The sequence below is a fragment of the Zingiber officinale genome, chromosome 5A (assembly GCF_018446385.1).
Source record: "Zingiber officinale cultivar Zhangliang chromosome 5A, Zo_v1.1, whole genome shotgun sequence".
Taxonomy (NCBI): Eukaryota; Viridiplantae; Streptophyta; class Magnoliopsida; order Zingiberales; family Zingiberaceae; genus Zingiber; species Zingiber officinale.
In genome coordinates, this window is record NC_055994.1 from 148531976 (window position 1) to 148552992 (window position 21017).

Consider the following 21017-nt stretch of genomic DNA (forward strand, 5'->3'; position numbering starts at 1 on the left):
TAACTAAAATTTAATTAAGCTTTAAAATTTTTTAAAAAATAATGCAGAAATTTTTAACAGATGAGCATAATTAATTATAAAAAAACATTAAAAGTAATAAATATACCTCTACAACCAAAAGAATAAAGTAGGGTCATTGATCACCATGCAATTTGTCATTGTTTCCCACCTACAATTGCACCCTACCTAACTTGTCGTTTCACAAATAATTGTACGTTTATGGATTCATATCCTCGCAGAACAATAAAAAAAACAAAAAAAAAGAGCAAGATCAAGAGGATTTAATTTTTCCAACTTTTTGACCAATAGCAAGAAAAGCAACATAGCAAAAAGGTAGTGGTACAATGAATTTATTTGAGTCCATTTTCTTCAAAACTTGAGCAAAATCAGAAGGTGGTCCATCCAAACACGCTTTAGAATCGAAGAACGAATGCTTGACGCAACCAACTGAACGCACACGAACACACATGAACAGAAATATCATAAATCTACAAATACTTGGCCAGGCAAAAAGTACTTCAAGAAGATGACGAACACAATGCACACAATGTTCTTATAAGTCTCTCTTACAGCGAATGGATGGATATGGTTCACCAGCTCAGCTCATCGTGGAATGGTTTAGTACTTCAAGGGCGACTGTTGGGTTGGAAGTAGACCAAACCGCTTCTTCAGAAGCACCCGTTGCCTGGAATACTTGTCATCCGGAGAGAAACGAGCTGCATCACCGTGGGTGAAAAAAAAATGTAAGCAAAAGCATGCTTTCCTGAGTGTTAGAAACTGAGCTCTCAAATGCAAAGCAAAAAATGTATTACTTCACTATCGGTTTTGACCAATGACTTAACAGCATAAATGAAATTAACCAGTTTTATGCCTGAAATGACATTATTCTTCAATGGAGGTGCACAAAAAATAAATGGCATAATTCTTATCCGAAAATCAAACAATCAGACCAGAAAAGAAATAAATTATATGGGTTTTGAGTTTTGCATTTGTTCAAATTCAAGTTCAGATAGAGTTTTCGGATTTTAAATCAACCATGAACAGATTTAACAATCAAATAATGCCTAGATATATAAAATATTAAATAACAGGTAGTATAATGTAACCTGAAAAAAATCATTTGTGGTTGCACTTAACCACATTATTTTGATGTACCATAGTTTGAGGTCGGTGTTTTCTGTGGGTTTGATATATGCATCAAGAGCATTTGGGCACAATGAGCTCTTCATTTCATATCATTTTCTCCTCCTGCTTAAGTGGATAAGTGTTTAAAAATCTCCAACGATTTGGATGAAGTAAAGGCTCCATCCTCGTCAAGCTCTTGGTAATTCTTCTTCCCCGTTGCATTCATTTCATTACTTAGTAGAGTAAGGTTGAATCTGTGTGAGATAAGCTCAAGCTGTGAAATCTCATTGTTTGGATCAAGGAACCATCCTTGCTTGTAAATCTTTACCCTATTACCTCTTGTGAAGAAATGGATTGACATATCATAGGTTATGTAATACGAGAAGGTCTCCGAACCACATTAGATGATCTCGCTAACATCATGTTTTAGTTTTCCTTTTTATTTCCATTGCATATATGCTTGACACAATCAACCAAACACATATGAGCACACACACTACTAATATTATTATTATCTTTGTTTTTGTGCTTTATGTGAGCTTTAAGTGATTTGGTGTGTCGTTTATTTGACCACCGTTAACTGGGGACGTTCATTTCCTACATCATCGATGGTAGTCCTATGTCAAAAGTAATACACATTAACATGTTTTTCATTATATTTTAATTCTAAATGAAATTAAATAGCCAATATCCATTCAATCTTTGTGTTATAGATCATGGTATGTAAAAAACTTTGTTGATTACAAAGCCAACAATCCCCTATGGGCACGTCGATAGGCAATAATGCTATCGAATTCACGAGAGGTCAATCAAACTATTCTAGAGATTGCTAATATATATTACTAAATGGTAAATGTATACTTAGGAACTTAGTACACCGGTGACTATCTTTATTTAAATTTGTTTTCGATTACCATATTGTTAGACATTTTGCCTCCCATATGTTAATTATTTTTTTTTTTTTTGCAAATGCTCAAAAGATACTGAAACAGAGAACAATAGCAAAAATGAAAGGAGAATAAATACAAATGAGACTATATTGAGCGTAAAGCATACCTGGATGTGCAGATTGTGTTGGCAACCCCACTGGAGTCTCTTTCTGCAGACGCGAGAAAGAACTTCAATCAGTAAGCTACTAAATGCCAAATAAGAAAAACAAATTCCCCAGCGGTACTCAACACGAAGTTGTTAAAGATCCATGTTTAAAAAAAAACAAATTTCCCAGCAGTAAATCAACATGAAGTTATTGAATTCAAGCTAAAGAAACAAATTGCAAACAACTAATAGATAATCCCTTTTCATTTTAAGAGTTCAGAAAGTAGAAAAACAAAATCATCTCTTTTTTCATCCCGAATAAATCATCAGAGAGATATAAAAGGGGGGAACGACGAATTCGAATAGAAGAAAAGAAAAATCACCTCTCTTCTGATTCCGCATAAAACCATCCGCGAAATACAAAGGAAAAAAAAATAGGTACCTTGGTGGTGTAAACCTTGTCTCCGTTCTCATTGATGTAGAACTGGAGGTACATCTTCGATGATTCCCTCAACCTTCGAATTTACACAATTTACATCGTCAGGAAGCAGTAACCAAAAATAATAGCAATCCTAATCGAACGACACAAGTATCTGGTTCGTGATCGAGTGAGACAGGAGAAGAAGCAAACCTGCGGAGGGAGACGGTGGCCCGTGGAGGAAGGAGCTAGCGGCGGCGATAAGTAAGAGACGAACGATTAGGCGTTAGGGCTTTAGGAGGTTTCGATATTTAACGCGTGAATGACGGGTTGGGTTTTTGTAAAATCAATACTAGAGATACTCGATTAGAAAGACCCGTTCATTACCTGCTGGAAATTGTACCCAGGTTGGTCCCACAGCGGGGCCAACCTTCAAGGCGAATTTTAATATCCATTTTTTTAGGAAATTCTTTTATCACCTATTCACCTGCCTCCGGTTATACTTGACTCAGGGAGAGTAGGAAAATACCTCTCTGTGTACCTCCTGCACGTCCTCATAATGTGCCTTACTCACTCTCACACTTACCCATCCACCCGATTGAACCCCACCTTCGTGTTCAGTTCATGTTAGACCGTAGTACGTTAGTCAACTCCGCCTTGGGATTTGAGGACCCGACCTTAACTCCTTGTTAGGTTGGACTGCGACCACAGAGGAAAATTAGAAGGGGTCAAGGCAAACCTGGGCGAAACCTCCTCTGCCCTCAAGCCAAACATAGGAAAAAAACTCAACAATTAGCATAGTGGAAAAAGTATCGCCGGCCTTGACCTACTCTATACGAATATTCTTTTATACCCGACTAAGAGAGAATGAGAAAAGATTTTACAGTACATCCTCCGCGTTTCCGCAAAATGTGTGTTACTCGCTCTCCCACTTGCCACTAGATCAGTCTGTGGTTTGAAATTGATGATTTGATGGTTTGGAATCATCGGTTAAATGATTCCTGAAAGATTAACCCTTAGGGTGCGTTTGGTTCGGGGTTATTTTTGATAACCTTGGTTATCCATCCAAGGTTATCAACAAAAACCTTATTTGGTTTAGGTATTCGATGATTCTCAAGTAATGTTCCATGCCCGACACGTCAGCAAAAGGGTCATGCAGCCCGGAATCGGAAAATCTCAGAAAACTAAGGTTTTTGTTGATTCCGGGGTTAACGAATTTTTTTTATCAAAAATACCCTCCGATAAGAAAAAGCATGAAAAAAAAGAGAAAAAATGTAAAAAAAATATTAAAAAAAATGTTTTAAAAAATTTAAAAATTTAATTTTTTTAAAAATAAATAATTTAAAAAAATAAAAATTTTAAAAATGTTAAAAAATTTTTAAAAAAAATTAAAAAAAATTATAAAAATTTAAAATTTTTTAAAAATTTTTAAAAATTTTTAAAATTTAAAAAAAAAATTATAAAAATTTAAAATTTTTTAAAAATTTTAAAAATTTAAAAAATTTAAAAAAAGTTAAAAATAAAATAAATAAATAAAAATTAAAATTTTAAAAATGTAAAAAAAAAATAAAATATATAAATATAAATAATATAAATAATATAAAAATATAAAAACATTAAAAAAAAAAACATATAAAAAAGTAAAAAAATATACAGGAAAAAGAAAAGTAAATAAACATTAAAAAATAAATAAATAAATAATAATAATAATAATAATATTATGTATAGTTGGTTTTGTAACTGAGGGTAATACGGTAAAATATTAAATTAGGGTATTCATTAAAACCTTCAAACAAACAAGTTTTTGTTGCATTACCTAAGTTGAACCAAACAATATTTGGTTATGTTTTATTCCCTATAACCTTGATTATGTGATTACCTGGTAATCACATAACCAAGGTTATACATGATGACTTGAACCAAACGCACTCTTAATCTTAGTCTTATGGGTCGACCGGAATAATTGACTCACTCCACAACAGACCAACCAAGGGGACGGTATGTAGGTAAACTCATCTGGTAATAAAGTCAGATAAATTTATATGCCCCGCCGTGTAAAAAGTCAGTCAAGACAAATATAATCCATCCTAATATATTGATCAAGTCTCTCGGCATGAAGTGGGGTTTCTCTGAGGGGCCAATTATATGACTGGTCGGGAAAAAGGATGACCAAGTCTATGGCACTTATCCTCATATTACCGCTCGAATAGAATTATAGCAAAACATGCACTATCAAAGTGATTTCTAGGAAGCATGGCGCACTCTACCATTTTCCGAACGAATATCTTAATGCTTCGCAGAACGTAATTGAGTAGTTTAATATGATGCATTACAGTGGAATATATAGAATGCAACCAAATAGTTCTATAAAAGCGGTCGGTTTAAGGACCTACCGAATTATGCTCAGTCGACAACATCATCCTAGCGAAGCGGTCGGCTTAAGGACCGATCGAATTATACTCATCTAACAACATCATCCTAATAGGGCGGCCGACTTAAGGACCTGTCAAATTATGCTCAGCCAACAACATCATCATAACATGACAACCGACTTAAGGATCTACTGAATTATGCTCAGCGGACAATATCATGATAACTTGCCATAATAATAACTTGGTGTCAAAAAATATTCTTCTGAAAACTTCTTCAGGAACTATCGTGTCTCCCATCAGCTGATCAATAATAACAACATATCTCTTTAACAACCTTGGTAATAACACAAGTTATAAATGATAAAAGAGGTATACATGTAAGTAAGAGAAAGATTTCTCGGATGATTATGGTGAATTGTTTAACAAACTTTGACATGTTTTGTCACCTCATGATAAAGGAGGTTATGTGAGGTGATATATAAAAGAGGCGTCGTCTCTGTGACGAAGGTACGCTCTTTGACATCTGTAATTTTACTCTCACGCTTACATTCTTATTGTTTTTCATCTACTCACTCGAACTGAGACTGACTTGAACGTCGAAGGGTCTACACTAAGGACTCCCCCCTGGTTTCTAGGCGCTGATGTTTTATTGGCTCATCTCCTTGTGTATAGGATCGAAAAAAAGCTACTCCTGGGAGTTAAAGGTCTTCTGCTAGTCAACCATATGTTCATCGTACTCAGCTTGTCATCCCTGTAATTTTCAGACAAGATCATTGAAGAATTTGGATTTGCTTTGTAGCTCATTATTAATATAGTTTGCAAATAAGTTAGTTATGCTAAGATGTAAAATTTTTTGACGACTAACACACCAGATTTTTGTCAAGGGTTGCGGTCCAGAGGATCTCGACTGGTTAATAGCTATTATAGTTACAGAACAAGGGTTTTCTTTTGGCGAAGAGATCGCAAGGGCACCGGTGGCAGAGGAGAGACTCGTGCTCCCTATAGAGAATAAAAGATTGTGACTGGAATGAGGAAAAGAGGTTTGCTAGATCAAATTGTGTATCTTTGTCATTCGGGTTATCAAAATATGTTTAATATGGCTTGATGCGGCGTATGATGTGGGGGGTCGGGAGAGCCAATCAGGAAGGAGTCAAGAGGACGTGGCGATCAGAAATCAAAGGGACGTGACAGTCAGAAGTCAAAGGGACGCGGCAGTCAGAAATCAAGGGGACATGACAGTCGGAAGTCTAGAGGACGTGGTAGTCAAGGGTCAAGAGGCGCGTATCATTCAACAGAAGGGATATAACTGCTAGAGACAGCTAATTAGTTAATGCCCAGTCGGGATGAATAGATCGGGGATTCAGGCTAACAGAATGAGGAACAGTAAAAGAAGAGCGGGAACTATCTCTACCGGTCAGGTTTTCTCAAGCAGAGTTACATATAAGAACATGGCACACCCGGCCAAGATATGGCGGACTACTCAGATATATCCAGGTCAGGCTCTTCGACTGCTGGTCGTCAAGAGTTTTTCTGTCCAGGCCGGATCAGCAAAAACGACAACTGAGTCAGAGAATCGTAATCACCTGTCATGAAATAACTGTTGCGTGTCAGGGTATATTCTTACGGTCTGTGACTCGTTGCTAACAGAACCTTCCTCCGACCTATAAGAGGATGTCACGCGTCATTCACCGTCGGACAAGGTCTGACATCCGACATTCCCTGATACTTGTCAGAGGCCAGAAGTACGCACTGTCGTATAAAAAAGATGGTCCTCTCCCTTACGTAGGTATGCTCACGATTTTTTTCGCATCTGTCTTATACTTTGTTCCTTTGTCGTTTTATTGTGCTTCTGAAAAAAAAAGTATCTGACTTGAGCGTCAGAGGACCTGCTCCGAGAACTTTTTCTCTGATTCTTGGTCCCTAATGTGTAGGGTACTTGTTTGAGTGTGCGCAGGATTCGTGTATCACCCTCTTCGTCATCGCCCCTCGTTAGCAGTCCTCAATAGTACTTCCGAGGAGCTCAGTCATCCTTCGTCAACATCACTGACCGCTCGTCCGGTCTCCGTCTGTCTCATATTCCTAACGGGATCGTGGCTAAACTTATTTAGGCTGCAAGATTAAAAATGCGGAGACGACAATCAATTCATGGGAAAGAGACCGGCGAAAATGTTGGTAAGGCACATGCCCGGTTGGAGAAGGGCAGTTCTAGCCCTTAATTGCCGCCATTAATGAAGCTGGAAGAAAGCTCTTGTTGCATTCATGTTGTCAACGGCATAATGCATCCAAATACAATTAATTAAGCTCATGTTGATTAATTAGTGGCGGCTAAGAACTAATCATCATAATCGAATGTTAATCAGAGGAAAACATCAAGAAGACGAAGAAGAAGAAAACTACATTGAAAGCGAATTCTGCTCTGATCTTAATGGCTGTGAAGAGAGTTGTGAAGATCCTTTTATAGTAGTTTTGTTCGATGGCAATGGCGATCACTCATCGTTGACCCAGCCGTACTTTTCGAGGAAGGGATTGGTCGAGGTCTTGGGAGGGTAGCCATGGATGCAGTCCGCCCAAGCTCCGTCGTCGTCGAGGTCGCGCTCCACCTGCCACACGCAGCTGTTGCACTTGAAGCCGGCGCCGAAGGTGACCATGAGCACGCGGTGGTTCCTCCGAAGGCGGCGCTTGGCCTCCATGTAGGCGAGGACGTACCAGAGGCTGCTGGCGGAGGTGTTGCCCCACCGGTGGAGGGTCATGCGCGACGGCTCGAGGTCGTGGGGGGAGAGCGCCATGCTTCGCCCGACGGCCTCGATCACGGCGGCGCCGCCGGGGTGTAGGCAGAAGTGGTCGATGCCGGACTTGAAGTTGACTCGCGTCGCCGCCGCCAGAGGTGCCCCGGCCTTGTTCCGCCACCACAGCCGCTGCCTCGCCGCCCGGGCGGCGAAGAGGAGCAGCTCTCGGGTGGGAAGCACTTTGGGGAGAAGGCGTTGGAGATTCTCCGTTAACGATCGGACTGCAGCCTGTTCATGAACAGCTTAGAATCGATCGAACGATCGAGCATCTTTCGGTCAAGAACAGTTGGCTCTGTTTTCTTCTTTGTTCCGAAAACAGAGTAAGAACCAGAGAAAATTTTGTTTCCACACCTTAACGTTTAGTAAATTACTTATAAATCCTTGTAAGTTTAAATTATCTCATTTCAGTCTTAACAACACAGTTGTACCCGTCCCCAATTATACGGAAACATCTGCATGTGGGGTTGCAATTTATAGTTATGTGATGCAGTACTTGGTAGAAGAAAAAGGGTGAAATATATTGGTGGCTTTAAAAACTACAGGAGTTGAATTCATTTTCTAAGATTCGGGGTAAAAGTAAAAGAATTATAAAACTCGGAGGTAATTTGAAAAAGTACTACCGACCTTTGGGAGCTCTTTGCCGAGGAAGAAGCCGACGAGGCCTCGGTCGTCCTCCTTCTGGGCGGCGCACTGGTGAGCGTCGTCGTTGGCGCCAATGTGGGTGCGCACGAGGCATCGGAGGCTCATCTTCGCCCGCCGCCGCATCGCTGGGTCGTTGCTCAGCAGCATGGCGCATCCGCCGGAGCGGAAGAGGCAGTTCCCCATCATCATCGACTTATCGCTGCCGCGGTACCAGTTGGGCCCGATCGACTCCGACGACAGCACCACCGCCGTCGTCCTCCCCCTCCCCCGGAACACGTTCCCGACGAGGTCCAGCGAGATGAGGCTGCCGCTGCACCCCATCCCGCCGAGGTTGAACGCCTTCACGTCCTCCCGCATGCCGTACCGCCGCACGATCCGCGACGCCAGCGACGGCGCCGGCGCGAACATCGACACGTTCACCACCAGCACGTCCACGTCGAGCGGCGACACGCGCAGCGCCGCCGACCGCCGGAACAGCTCGTCCAGCGCCGCGTCCATGCAGTCGTCCATCTCCGCCATGCCGTCGCCGTGGGTGCACTCGTCCTCCCGCCCCTCCAAAATGTTGCTCGGGCCGTACGTCTCCTCGCCGATGCCGGAGTTGACGATGACCTTGAGCAGGAACTTGTACTCCGGGAACCCCAGCCGCGGGTTCCTCATCACGATGTCCCCGCTGAACTCCGTCGATATTTTCCGGTCGTCGGAGGGCTTGAAACACACATAGTCAACCAGGTAGCACTGCCGGTCGCGCCACCGCCGGAAAAAAACCCATAGAATGTTTAAGAAGCAGTAGAAGAGCATGAAGGCGGACGCCATTGACAACAACTCCATGAGAAGACTCTCCTCTGCCGTCTGCATAAACTACAAATATAAAATAAAAATAAAAATAAAAAAGTAATTTCTCACATTTAATGCGATCATTTACCCACCCTTACGGCCTTACAGAGATTTTGCAGCTGTGGACCCGGATCTAGCTAGCTGGCGCGAACTTGACCGATCAGCTTGGATTGAGAAAACCCTAGACGAAGGGGGGTCCTTTGCGCAATGGACAATACGGACTCTCCACGTGTGAAAGGCCGGGATCAAATGAGGTTGGATTCGACGGTTGAGTCAAGCACCCATAAAAGATCCCTTCGCACCGCTACTATTTATACCTTAAGGTAATCGAACTAAATTTGAGTCAAACCTAAAACAAATTAAGTCATGAAAATGGCGGTTCAAATTTAGCTTAATTTTTTTTTATAAATTTAAGCTTGATTTAAATTTAGTTTGAGTTGAATTTGTTTAAATGTTATAAATCTCTTAATTTAAATTTATTAATTATTTGATTATTTTTTTAGTTGATACTAACGGACTATTTGAGAGGAGGTGAGGTATTGGTAACCAAAAAAAAAAAAAAGGAAAATTTGAAACCTTGTTTAGAAGGAAGTAAGTTATAGAATGAAAAGGTAGGAGGAAGTTTTAACCTTCTTTATTAATGAAACAAAAGAATTTTTTACACTCTAAAAATCATTATTTTAGATAATTTTTACTTTATAATAAAAAATACTCACACCGTCCGACTTGCGCCGCTTGACACTCATAGTTCGTCAACACTGACGCCGACTTTGGCGTCGGTGTCGACTTCGACGCGGATATCGACTTCAACACCGACATCGACTTCGACATTGACTTAGACTTCGACTTCAATGTCGACACCAACTTCGGCTTCGACACCGACTTCGACGCTGACACCGACTTTAATAAATAAGTTACAATTATTTGAATACATAAGTCTTAACCAATAAATGTACGTAAGATGCACTAGGTTCTTGAACACGTAAGTCTTTAATAAAAGTAAGAGTAATTTTATAACTTTATATATTTAACCTTCATCATCCTCATTTTCCTTCCAAATACAGGTAACACATGTTACATTAATGAACTTTCTCTCCCTCCCAAACAAAAAGAATATAAATATTTAATTTCCTCTCCATTTCTCTCCCTTCCCCTTATGTTAATGAATCTTCGCTTGTCCCATCCAAATTAAGGGTAAATATTCATCTATTCGAACTGACTAATGATGGGGTGAATGTCTTAGTTCTAAAGAAGTTTACTGTCATTTATCAAAATAAATCGGAAAGCGCATACAGGAACTCATCTTCTTCTTATAAGAAGGTAACTTTTTATTTTTTTTTAAATCTTATTTGGTTTGAATTTGATAACATAAATTTATTTGTTTTTAAAGTTTTTTTATTTATTAACCAAGATAACAAGAGAGTTTATTGTGGAAGATAACTTATAAATTTTATTCACTAATATTATTTATCAATAATTTATAATCTCAATTTATGGATATTAACAAACACAACGTATTCGAGTTTATTTATTTAATTTAATAATTATTTTAATTTATTTATTTAATTGATAACTAGATATTGAATGAATATAAATATATTTTACCACATTTAATTCATTAACTGTTTTACTAACTTTGATTGCAGATGGATATTTTCCCTGACCTTCTCTTCATAAAGAAGAGATTTGTTAAGAGCATCTCCAATGTAAAGCACATGAGAGATTTTTAAAATTAAAAAAATTGAATAAAAAGGTTTAAACTATTATAGATAGGTTTGAAATTTATAGTTGAAGAGTAATAGTGAAAATTTAAACCTATTCTTTTGTATTGAAATTGATATATATACATGAAATCATGCAATTACATACTATAAATTATATCATAAAAAAGATTCACATAGAGCTTTAACCATTGGAGGTTTTTCAATAAGATTTTATAATATTCATGTAACATATTGAAATCATAAAAAAAAATTAATTAAAACTTTAACGATTGAAGATGCCTAAGATTCTTCTGGCACGCGTTGCCCAACCACGACGAGGGGGAGTCAATGAGCTCTTATTCTTTTGAGTGTCTTTAGCTTTAAATGTTTCTAAAGCTTTTTTGGTGTTTAAAATTGAATTTGCTAATAAGGAAGAGATTGCAATGATTATAATGATTGATTAGGTTAACGGTAGAGATCGAACAATAATTTTTGTTTAAGGTAAATTTTGTTAGCTAAAATCTGACTAGAAATCTCTATCTTCCCAATTATAATACATGCATGTAGATGTATATAATTAATATATACATATAATATTACTAAAATGATCATATATATACATACATGTATATATTCTGATCATTTAGCAATGTCTATTTTTTTAAGTATCAAATATCCTGCCATGATTGGGGACCAAATTGTCTTGTTTATTTAAGGGGCTCGATCAAGCGAATGAAAGTGATGGTTGAGTATTGTGTTTGTATTTTTTTTTTTTTTTTTGGAGAAAAAAAAAAGACAAATAGGGGGAAAAAAAGAGGTGTAAGATGCCCACCTAAAATTCATAAAAGAGCATTTAATGTGAATTTAATTAAACGTGTAAATGGTTCATCGATTAGGGTACATAAAGGATCTCTAACTTTAATTAAACGCACAATCGTAATAAATATCGAGCATCAATGAAATTCATCAAGTCCCACGATGTTATAAAGACACCTGAACGAAAGGCTTCTACTTGCTTCATTTAATGAAATTAAGACTCGCTAGAGCGAGGTTGGTGAAACTATGCTCCTTAAGTGGTCGAGCTCTATTAAATTGTTTTAATTTGAGTCAGATTTATATATATATATATATATATATATATATATATATATATATATATATATATATATATAGGATAATGCTAAATGGTCAGAATCTAGTCAATCAGAATATATGGATACATGCATGCACAAGGACATTTTAATAATATCATATTTATATATTAATTACATGTATGTATTATAATTGAAAGATAAAAATTTCTAGTTGCCCACCAACAAGATTTACTGATAGGGTAATGCTAAATAGTCAAAATCTGGCCACCCAGAATATATACATGCATGTGTATGCATGGGTATTTTAGTAATATCATATGTAGATATTAATTACATGTATGTACATGCATGTATTATAATTGGGAGATAAAAATTTCTAGTTGACCAGATTTTTGCCAACAAGATTTACCCTTACTGTATATAGATATATATCTGACCAATCAGAATATATACATACATCCATATACATGGACATTTTAGTAATATCATATGTATATAATGGACTAAAAATGAAATGTCTCAATTATTCTTCTATATGGTTTGCAATGGTAAACCAAAATATACGAGAGACCATGCTATCGTTAAGAAACTCATCTTGAGTGCAAATTTTAAAAAGTTCATTCTCTCAATAATCTAATCCTCAATATTCTGTCGTGTTAGATTTATTACAGTTTGAGTATTTGATAGGATCACCTCCATCATTTTCTTACCCTTGCCAATAAACATTATTTTTTATCTTTATTTTTGAAATGTTATTATTTTATATAAATTTGATATGGATTATGTGATATTCCTCTGTGTGATACACTACAAGAAAACAGGACTTCAGAGACGAAAAAATCCGTCTCTGAAAGTCATTTTTCCGTCTCTAAAAAAAACTTGAGACGAAATATTTTGTTTCAAAAATCCGTTAGTGAAAGCCCCGTGGCTAATTTTGAGACAGAAATATTCCGTCTCTAATTTTAGAAACAGATTTAAAATCCGTTTATACATTTGTTATTAAATTGACCAAATTAAATTAATTTTATATATTAATTTCAAATATAATTTTAATCCGTTTATAAATCCGTATATATTTCTATTTATAAATTCGTATATAATTTAGTCTTTAAATTTATCACTAAATTTTTATTATATGCTATTTTATATTTCTCATCTACATAATATTTTACAATAAATAATCACACATTTCAAATAAATTGAAAAAAATTAAAACAATTAATTTCTAATAAAAAAGCATCATTCAATTAACATTGAGATAAATAAATATTCAAAACATCCAAACAAATTTAACCATTAATCAAACTATAAGTAACTGATAAAATTTTAAATCCCACCACAAATAATTTAATCTTTATTTCTGCTATCACTACTCTCACAGAAATCAAATCCTTGGTCCACTTGCTCATCTCCTAAATAAGGCCTAAACTCTGGAAGGTCAAATTAGTGACTTGCAGTTGTTTTGGCAACACCATCATCTATGTATGCACTTAGATATATGCTTTCAACTTTTGCATTAACTGACTTCGTGTGTACAGAAGAAAGTATCCAAACTTTAGAGATGAAATAGTTGTTGGTGGGGGTGGAGTAGTCATGGGAAGACGGGAAGGTGTCTTTCCAACTATTGCATTCTTCTTCATCTGGATGGAGAAATAACAAAATTCAGATACAATAAACATAATATTCACCGTGCTATAATATAAAGGAAACATTTTGAGGAAATCCTACAAATATGAGCAAGTCTATCTCTAATATAAGTTATAAATGTTTCACTCGCTTTTTGGAGCTGGGCAAATATATCTACCTATAAATAAAACCAAAGGTTTCAGCATCCATAGTACAAAAAAATTTTAAATGAAAGGAATAATATTAATAGTATTTGGAACAAGGAATTCACCTTGGGAAAGAGTTGAGTAATTCTATAGAGTTTATATAAGGTACGATCACCACCTTCAGTTAAGCAAGTTGATAACCATATCAGTAGTGGTCAAAGGAGAAAATCAGAAAGTACTAATGTATTCATAATTTATTTTACCCGTATTACAAGAAGAATAAAAATCAATTCACAATTTCAAACAAAAATAATATCATAAACATCAAGTATATCCACACTTGTTGCCACCAACATAACTAACAAAGACTTATAATTGCTTGCAAAAGAAAATTATACCTCAAGATCACCTTACCCTATCAGATTTACCAAAAGATTTAGGTCAATATAAGCAAATATGATCTGTGACGCTCCCATAAAGAGATATCCTTTATAGCAGTACCTCATAGTTTCACTAATTCACGCAAAACAGTTTTAACCATATCAAAGATATAAATTTTATTTAATATCAACGATAAAAATTTCATTTAAAAAAAAGCTTAAAATCTGCTTAGATTTGGTATTAGAAAGAAAAATCTTGGGAATGCTAATAAAATTTTAGAACTTGGGAATTGCCTCATTCAAATAAGCTAGCTAATTGGTATTTGTATAACAAGAGCATAAGATGGACTGTTGAAAAAAAAACACAATTTCTTACATCTAAGAAAAATAATACAAGAGAACAAAATAATCTTGAATTTACCAAATCAAGGCGCCTTTATAACAATACAAAGCATAGTCAACCTAGTACTATGTGGAAGGAATATAAATGCTCATCTAACCTCAATGAAAAATATAATAAACCATATAAATCAAGAAAAATTATCTTTATTCCGCTTCAATCCAATGCCATTTCTGTTGGCGGCATTTGGTCTCTCCCATCCATCACAATGGCAAGTGGATGTAAATCATTGACAGTGCGATAGACAAGAGGCACGCTGGCGATAGAAGAATGATTGAGTATCGGTCAAACCCCTAATTAGGATTTGCACAAGAGAACAGTTCACGTACTCACCCCGTGTGAGGCAGTTGCGAGCGTCCTCGTGATCGAGAGAGGCAACCTTAGGGCCGCTGCGCGAGGCGGCCGTGGGCATCCTCGTCGCCGCGCGAGGGGCAGTGGGCATCCCTCGCCAAAGCACGAAGGGGGTCGTTGTCCTCGCTACAGCACGAAGGGGGTCGTCGTCGTCCTTGCCATAACGTGAGGCAACCGCCGACATCCTCGCCACTGCACAAGGCGGTCATCGACGTCCTCGCCACAGCCACCTTGCGCAACTGATGTCCTCACTGCAGCGCGAGCCGCGCGACCTCGGAAGTCAAGCAAGCGAAGCAGAGGGTTAGGTTACAGAGAAGGGAATTAGGCTCAGAGGTAAATAAAGTAAATTAAATAGGATTCATAAGTTTAAAGAAAAAATAAAAAGTTTATTTTTATTTTTATAAAAAATATTATTTTAAATGAAATGTATATTTTATTTGTAATCTTTATTTATGAAACTTATTTTCAATTTTGTCTAATGTTCATTGTATATTATATTTTAAATTCATCTCTAATTTATATAAATTTGATATAGATTTTATTTTTATTTAAAAAATTATCACTAATTTATATAAATTTAAAACTGATTGTTTTTATCTCAATTTTTCATTAAATATTTTTATTAAATTTTAAATAAATTTGTGACAGAAATTATATGACTTCAAATTTTATTTATAATATGTATTTAGTTTTGTTTATAAAAAGTTTATTTACAATTTTGTCTCAAATTTATTTCAAATTCCGTATTAATTTTTTTTCCAAATATTATATTATATTAAAGTGAAAGTAGATTAATAATTACATAGCAAATGTGTCTCTAATTTATGTAAATTTAAAATGGATTTTAATTTTGTTTTAAAAAATATATCATTAATTTATATAAACTTGAAATATATTATTTTCTGTCTTAATTTTTTATTAAATTTTAAACAAATTTTGTGACAGAAATTAAACGGTTTCAAATTCTGTCTATAATTTGTATTTATTTTTGTTTATAAAAATTTATTTAAAATTTCATCTCAAATTCATTTCAAATTCCGACTCAAATTTTTTTTCAAATATTATATTTTATTAAAATGAAACGGATTAGTAATTCTGTAGCAAATCCATCTCTAATTTATCTAAATCTGAAATAGATTTTAATTTTGTATCGAAAATCTGTTTCTGAAGTCATGTTTTCTTGTAGTGATAGGGTCACCTCCATAATTCATGGAGCCAATCCAAATTTCCATAATATATAATATCTCATAATACGGATTATTGAATAAAATCGATCCTTATTTTTATCTGAGCAAATTCAAAATATGTAGTTGTAATATTTTTCTCATAAATAGCAATTCATTGGATAAGATCGTTTTAATTGTTCACTTTGAGCTGAATATTAATTTTGGTTTTTTAGTCAGATTGATATATATATATATATATATCTTAAAACTCAATTTTGAAATAAATAATAGGTTAGATTATAGCATAAAATATATTTTTATTCATAGCGTAGAAGAATAGAACAACACCATAATGTAAATCCAAAATAAAATCATTGCGCAGAAGAGCTATCGGAAACCACAATCACAGAGATAGGTTTACGAGTAGCTTCTTCTTTCACGCATTCTAAAAACAGCTCATACGTCTTCGGCAAAGGAAATTCGTTCAGCAACATATCCCTGACATATTCCTCTGTGTCTTTTTTGCAACTCTTAATTAGGAACTCCTTCATCTCGTCTTTCAAATCTTTCATTTCCTCCACCAACTTCTTTTGTTTCTCCCTGAGATTAAGATACAATGTCTCCATGCTCTTAGGCGATGGAGGAACGAACCACTTGTTGCTTCGAATTTTCTTGATTGGTGTTCTTTGTGCCATTATCGTATAAGCAATTGGTAGATGATGATTTAGTTTAGTTCGTTTAAATAGGATTAATATTTGATCATTAATTTACAATTAAGATGATATTTTGTATTATCTAGTTAATTTATATTTCCCATGAATATATTGGAATAGAGCACTAGTTATTGATATTAATTTTGTATACCAAATTAAGATGACATTTTGTATTCGTATACTTCCTAAGAATATATTGGAATTGAACACTAGTTATTGATATTAATTATGTATACCATATATTTGAAGGATTAACTTTTTAATTTAATTTTAAAAAATAAAAGGCACGACATATCAAACATACACAATTAAATAAATGTTTAATTTCTATGTATATAATTAACGTATCTTGTGAGATGATGTCACAGATCGATTATTATTAGGGCATTATAATTTCTATGATAAATGGTTATCAAGTCAAGTAGGTCTCTCATCAGATGGTGTCATGGATCGATTATTACTAGGGGCATTAATGTAATTTCTATGATAAATGGTTATGAGTCAAGTAGGTCTCTCATATCGTGAGATGGTGTCATGGATCTATTATTATTAGGGATATTAATGTAATTTAAATGATAAACGGTTCTAGAATTTATTGGAAATGTCATTAATAATTTCCAATAAATTTTCTAACTTCCAATAAATTTTCTAACTGATTTCAAGCTCGTAATAAATTTTCCAGCTAATTTTAAATTTTATACTTTATTTAAGAGTTAATTAGTAATTTATTATATATAAATATTATTAATAATATTTAATTAATTTTCTAATTGGTCAAATTATGACATATAAATTTATGGATATATATATATATATATACACACGTACCAAATGGGATACTTACCATGGTCGGATTGTTGTCATTGTTGTTATAATGGGTGAGTTATTGTAGACAAGTTCGTTGGATTATGCTCGATTACTTTCAGGTTTGTAACCATGTCGGTCGATAAGTTATAAAATAAGTAGCATAGAATTGTTGATGATTCAATAATTTCATAACTTGTATTCAGGACGGATTTAGGAGTTAGGGAGGAATTGAATTTTGAGTGGGGAATTGAATTAAAAATGATAAATGGTCAAAATATGACATTTTAAAAATATAATTAATCATTGATATATATAGAGATAATTTTTAAAACTTAAATATAAAAATAGATAGAAAAGAGTATAATTAACTCATAAAATATAATACTACTTAAACATCCTTAATAATGACATGAAAAGACAACTCTATCGGATCAAATCCTAATCATTTACTACTGTCTATATTTGATCTATTATAACAACATCCATGTAAAAATTAATTGTGCGAACCCATAGAGCCACTTAAATGCGACCCTACCCAATCGAGTCACACTACGTCTTAAATGATTAGATGCCAATTTGAATAGAACATTTCAAAATTTTAGAGGGTACGAGATATTATAACTTTTAACTCAAATAGAAATAAAGGACACAGAATGTATTAAATTAAAATTCGTTTAAAAATTTATAACTAATTATGGGGTGAAACTTGTAACAGATTTCAAATTAAAAAAATATCGTGTTGATCTTTTATCCAAGTCTTCTAATAATTTTGGGGGGTGTTTGGTTCTTTCCTAGGAATAGAAATCAGAATGGAAATCATTGTATTATGGAATGAGAATGAGTATGAGCATAAATATCACTCTTAAAAGCAATGTTTGGTTAGTTATATATTTTTTATCGGAATAAATCAAAATTTCCTTTTTTACCCTTAAAGGATAATAAGAAGAAAAAAATTAGATGTGAGAGAAAGATGAATGCGAGAGACAAATATGATAAAAGAGAATGATGAGAGAGAATGAAGAGAGAGAGTGTGATGGGAGAAAATGGAAAAAGAGAGTGTGATAGGAGAGAGCATGATGAGAGAAGATGAGAGAAAAAATATGATGTGAGAGAAAGTATGATAGAAGAAGATGAAGAGAGAGAAAATGCAATGAGAAAAATGAGGAGAGAGAGTGTGATGAGAGAGATTAAGGAGAGAGAAAGTATGATGAGAAAAAAAAAGAACAGTGAGTGTGATGGGAGAGATTGAGGAGGGAGAAAGTATAATGAAAGAAAAAATATGTTGAGAAAAAAAATGAGGGAGTGTGACAAGAGATATTGAGGAGAGAGAAAGTGTGATGAGAAAAAAAGAAAAAAGAGAGTGTGATGGGAGAGATTGAGGAGAGAGAAAGTATGATGAGAAAGAAAGTATAATGAGAAAAAAAGAAAGAAGTGAGTGCGATGAAAGAGATTGAGAAGAAAGAAAATATGATGAGAGAGAAAATATAATGAGAAAAAAAAGAGGAAAGATAGTGTGATAGGAGAGATTAATAAGAGAGAAAATGTGTGATAAAATGATGAGAGAGAAAATATGATGAGAGAGACCAAGGAGAGAGAAGTGATATGAAAGAAAAAATAAATAAATATATTTTGATATTTGATATTAAGGGAGAAAATTTTAATTTTAGGTAAATGGTATTTTTGGAACAAGGGAATATTTTGAATGATGAAAATAGGATAATAGTGGCAAAAAGGTGGAACCGCCACCCTAGCGGCCCCCTGGCCCCGACCCCACAAGATTCCAGAGGGAGTAAATCACGGTTAATGCTGGGCAGGATAGGTGACTGGGGGTTGAAGGAATTTTTAGCGCAGTAGACCAGGGTTTTATCCCCGAGTGCAACTGGCGACCTTCGACTCCACGACTTCAGTGATAAGCTGCAGGCATCTAACCAGCTGATCCAGCCTGTGGGGGCATGAAAATAGGATAATAGCTCATTGAAGTGGAGGTATATGAGAATGAGTTATTACCCAATTTCAAGGATTCATTCTCTTATTTGTATTCTTATTCTTATAATCCAAACATTAACAATGACAATTAATGATTCTCATTCTCATTCTCATTCTCATTCTCATTCCTCGCTCTTATTCTCCTAAACCAAACACCTCCTTAGTTCGCCGATAGTATGAACACGATGCCTTTTACAAAAAAAAAAAAAAAAAAAAAGACATTTTGATTTTTTTTTAATTTAATATTTTGTGTGTGTATATGTGGAGAGAGAGATTTGAAGGGACCTTCATGTTTCGGCCCATGTTTGCAAAGCCCAAACCCAACCGATCCGGCCGGTTTAGACGAAGGACACGTCCCGGTAATTACTCCTAAAGCCCTAGATGCTACTCGATAAATTGACGCTCACATTCTCTTCTCGCCACGACGTCGCAGAGTTCATGACTGAGGACTCGGCCGCTGTGTCGTCAAACTACTCTCTTCCTCATATTCGTTAGTGTTTGAGTTGCCATTGCAAATCTTGAGTCATCATCGATCTTCTCGATGGGAATTCCTCATTCGATGCCTTCTAATGATCTGGAATCGCTGATCAGATTCGTCCACTATATTTCCTCGTAAAAGAATATTTTTTTGTGTTTCGATCTGATATTTCGTTCCTTGTTCGATGCCTTCTAATGATCTCGAATTGCCGATTAGATTCGTTCATTATTTGTCGTCGTAAAAGAATACTTTTTTGTGTTTCGATCTGATTGATATTTGGCGTAGGGTTTCGTTCCCTTACTAAGCAATGATTTGTGGTCGATGCTTCGTTTCTTCTAAATGTATAGAGAGGGGAGGGAGTTTCGAATTACACTGGATCTTCCAGACAAAGTGCTTTGCCCTATTGGCTTCCTTTCTGACTCTGTTGGTGATGTTTTGGTGGCCTCAGTTTGGTAAAGAATGCTAATTTATTCTTATTATGTTTCAACAATTCATCCAATAATTCGTTGTTGTTTTATCGTCAATGTCTTAGATTACCGTGATGATATTTTTTTATAATAAGTGAAGCGATTAACTTGTTGAACAAATTAATTTTATTGATAAGTTTCACCTTTCTAGCAAATGTTCCAAATCTTCATTTTTTTTTTGTTCATATTCCTAATTAAAAGTCAGTGCTTGTGGAGAGAATTAAACCAGCATCGTTCCAATGTTTTACGAGATCAAGACGGATCAGAGACCCCAAGATCATGATTCAAAAGGGTTAACTCCACCAGTTTAATTTAGTCATCAATTTATCAATCATCTCCAACAATAGTTAATGTTTCATACATTTTATATGAAAATTGTACTTGGAAAGAGAATGAAGCAAAGACTAAGGTGACATTTGGTTTATGGGTTTGGGAATGAGGGAATGAATTCATTCCCAACCTTGTGTTTGGTTAATGGGAATGGAATC

The 21017-nt window shown here is 35.1% G+C and overlaps 3 protein-coding genes across 6 annotated transcripts; all 3 read right to left on the minus strand.

The window, feature by feature from the left end:
• Positions 1–280: 280 nt before the first annotated feature.
• LOC121982380 (H/ACA ribonucleoprotein complex subunit 3-like protein) lies at positions 281–2931 on the minus strand. 2 transcript variants are annotated; one of them, XM_042535406.1, is made up of 5 exons: positions 2792–2931; positions 2603–2675; positions 2182–2224; positions 571–716; positions 281–447 (listed from the first exon to the last, which is right to left on the minus strand). In XM_042535406.1, the coding sequence occupies exons 2-4, from the start codon at positions 2654–2656 to the stop codon at positions 619–621; spliced, it is 195 nt and encodes a 64-aa protein (XP_042391340.1). In that variant the 5' UTR covers positions 2657–2675; positions 2792–2931; the 3' UTR covers positions 281–447; positions 571–618. The 2 variants fall into 2 exon arrangements, with proteins under 2 accessions (XP_042391340.1, XP_042391338.1); XM_042535404.1 differs by lacking the exon at positions 281–447 and having other exon boundaries at positions 449–716; positions 2792–2929.
• Positions 2932–7243: 4312 nt separating this feature from the next.
• LOC121983374 (3-ketoacyl-CoA synthase 12-like) lies at positions 7244–9215 on the minus strand. The gene is made up of 2 exons (XM_042536315.1): positions 8361–9215; positions 7244–7964 (listed from the first exon to the last, which is right to left on the minus strand). Exons 1-2 carry the CDS (start codon positions 9204–9206, stop codon positions 7437–7439), a joined length of 1374 nt encoding a protein of 457 aa, XP_042392249.1. The 5' UTR covers positions 9207–9215; the 3' UTR covers positions 7244–7436.
• A 4020-nt stretch (positions 9216–13235) lies between these two features.
• Positions 13236–15244, minus strand: LOC121982381. Of its 3 annotated transcripts, XR_006112088.1 has the most exons (3): positions 14895–15244; positions 13907–14817; positions 13236–13649 (listed from the first exon to the last, which is right to left on the minus strand). XR_006112088.1 is itself a non-coding variant. In XM_042535407.1 (2 exons), the coding sequence occupies exons 1-2, from the start codon at positions 15094–15096 to the stop codon at positions 13453–13455; spliced, it is 399 nt and encodes a 132-aa protein (XP_042391341.1). In that variant the 5' UTR covers positions 15097–15244; the 3' UTR covers positions 13236–13452. The 3 variants fall into 3 exon arrangements, 1 of the variants encoding a protein (XP_042391341.1); XR_006112087.1 differs by having other exon boundaries at positions 13236–14817; XM_042535407.1 differs by lacking the exon at positions 13907–14817.
• Between the last annotated feature and the right edge of the window lie 5773 nt (positions 15245–21017).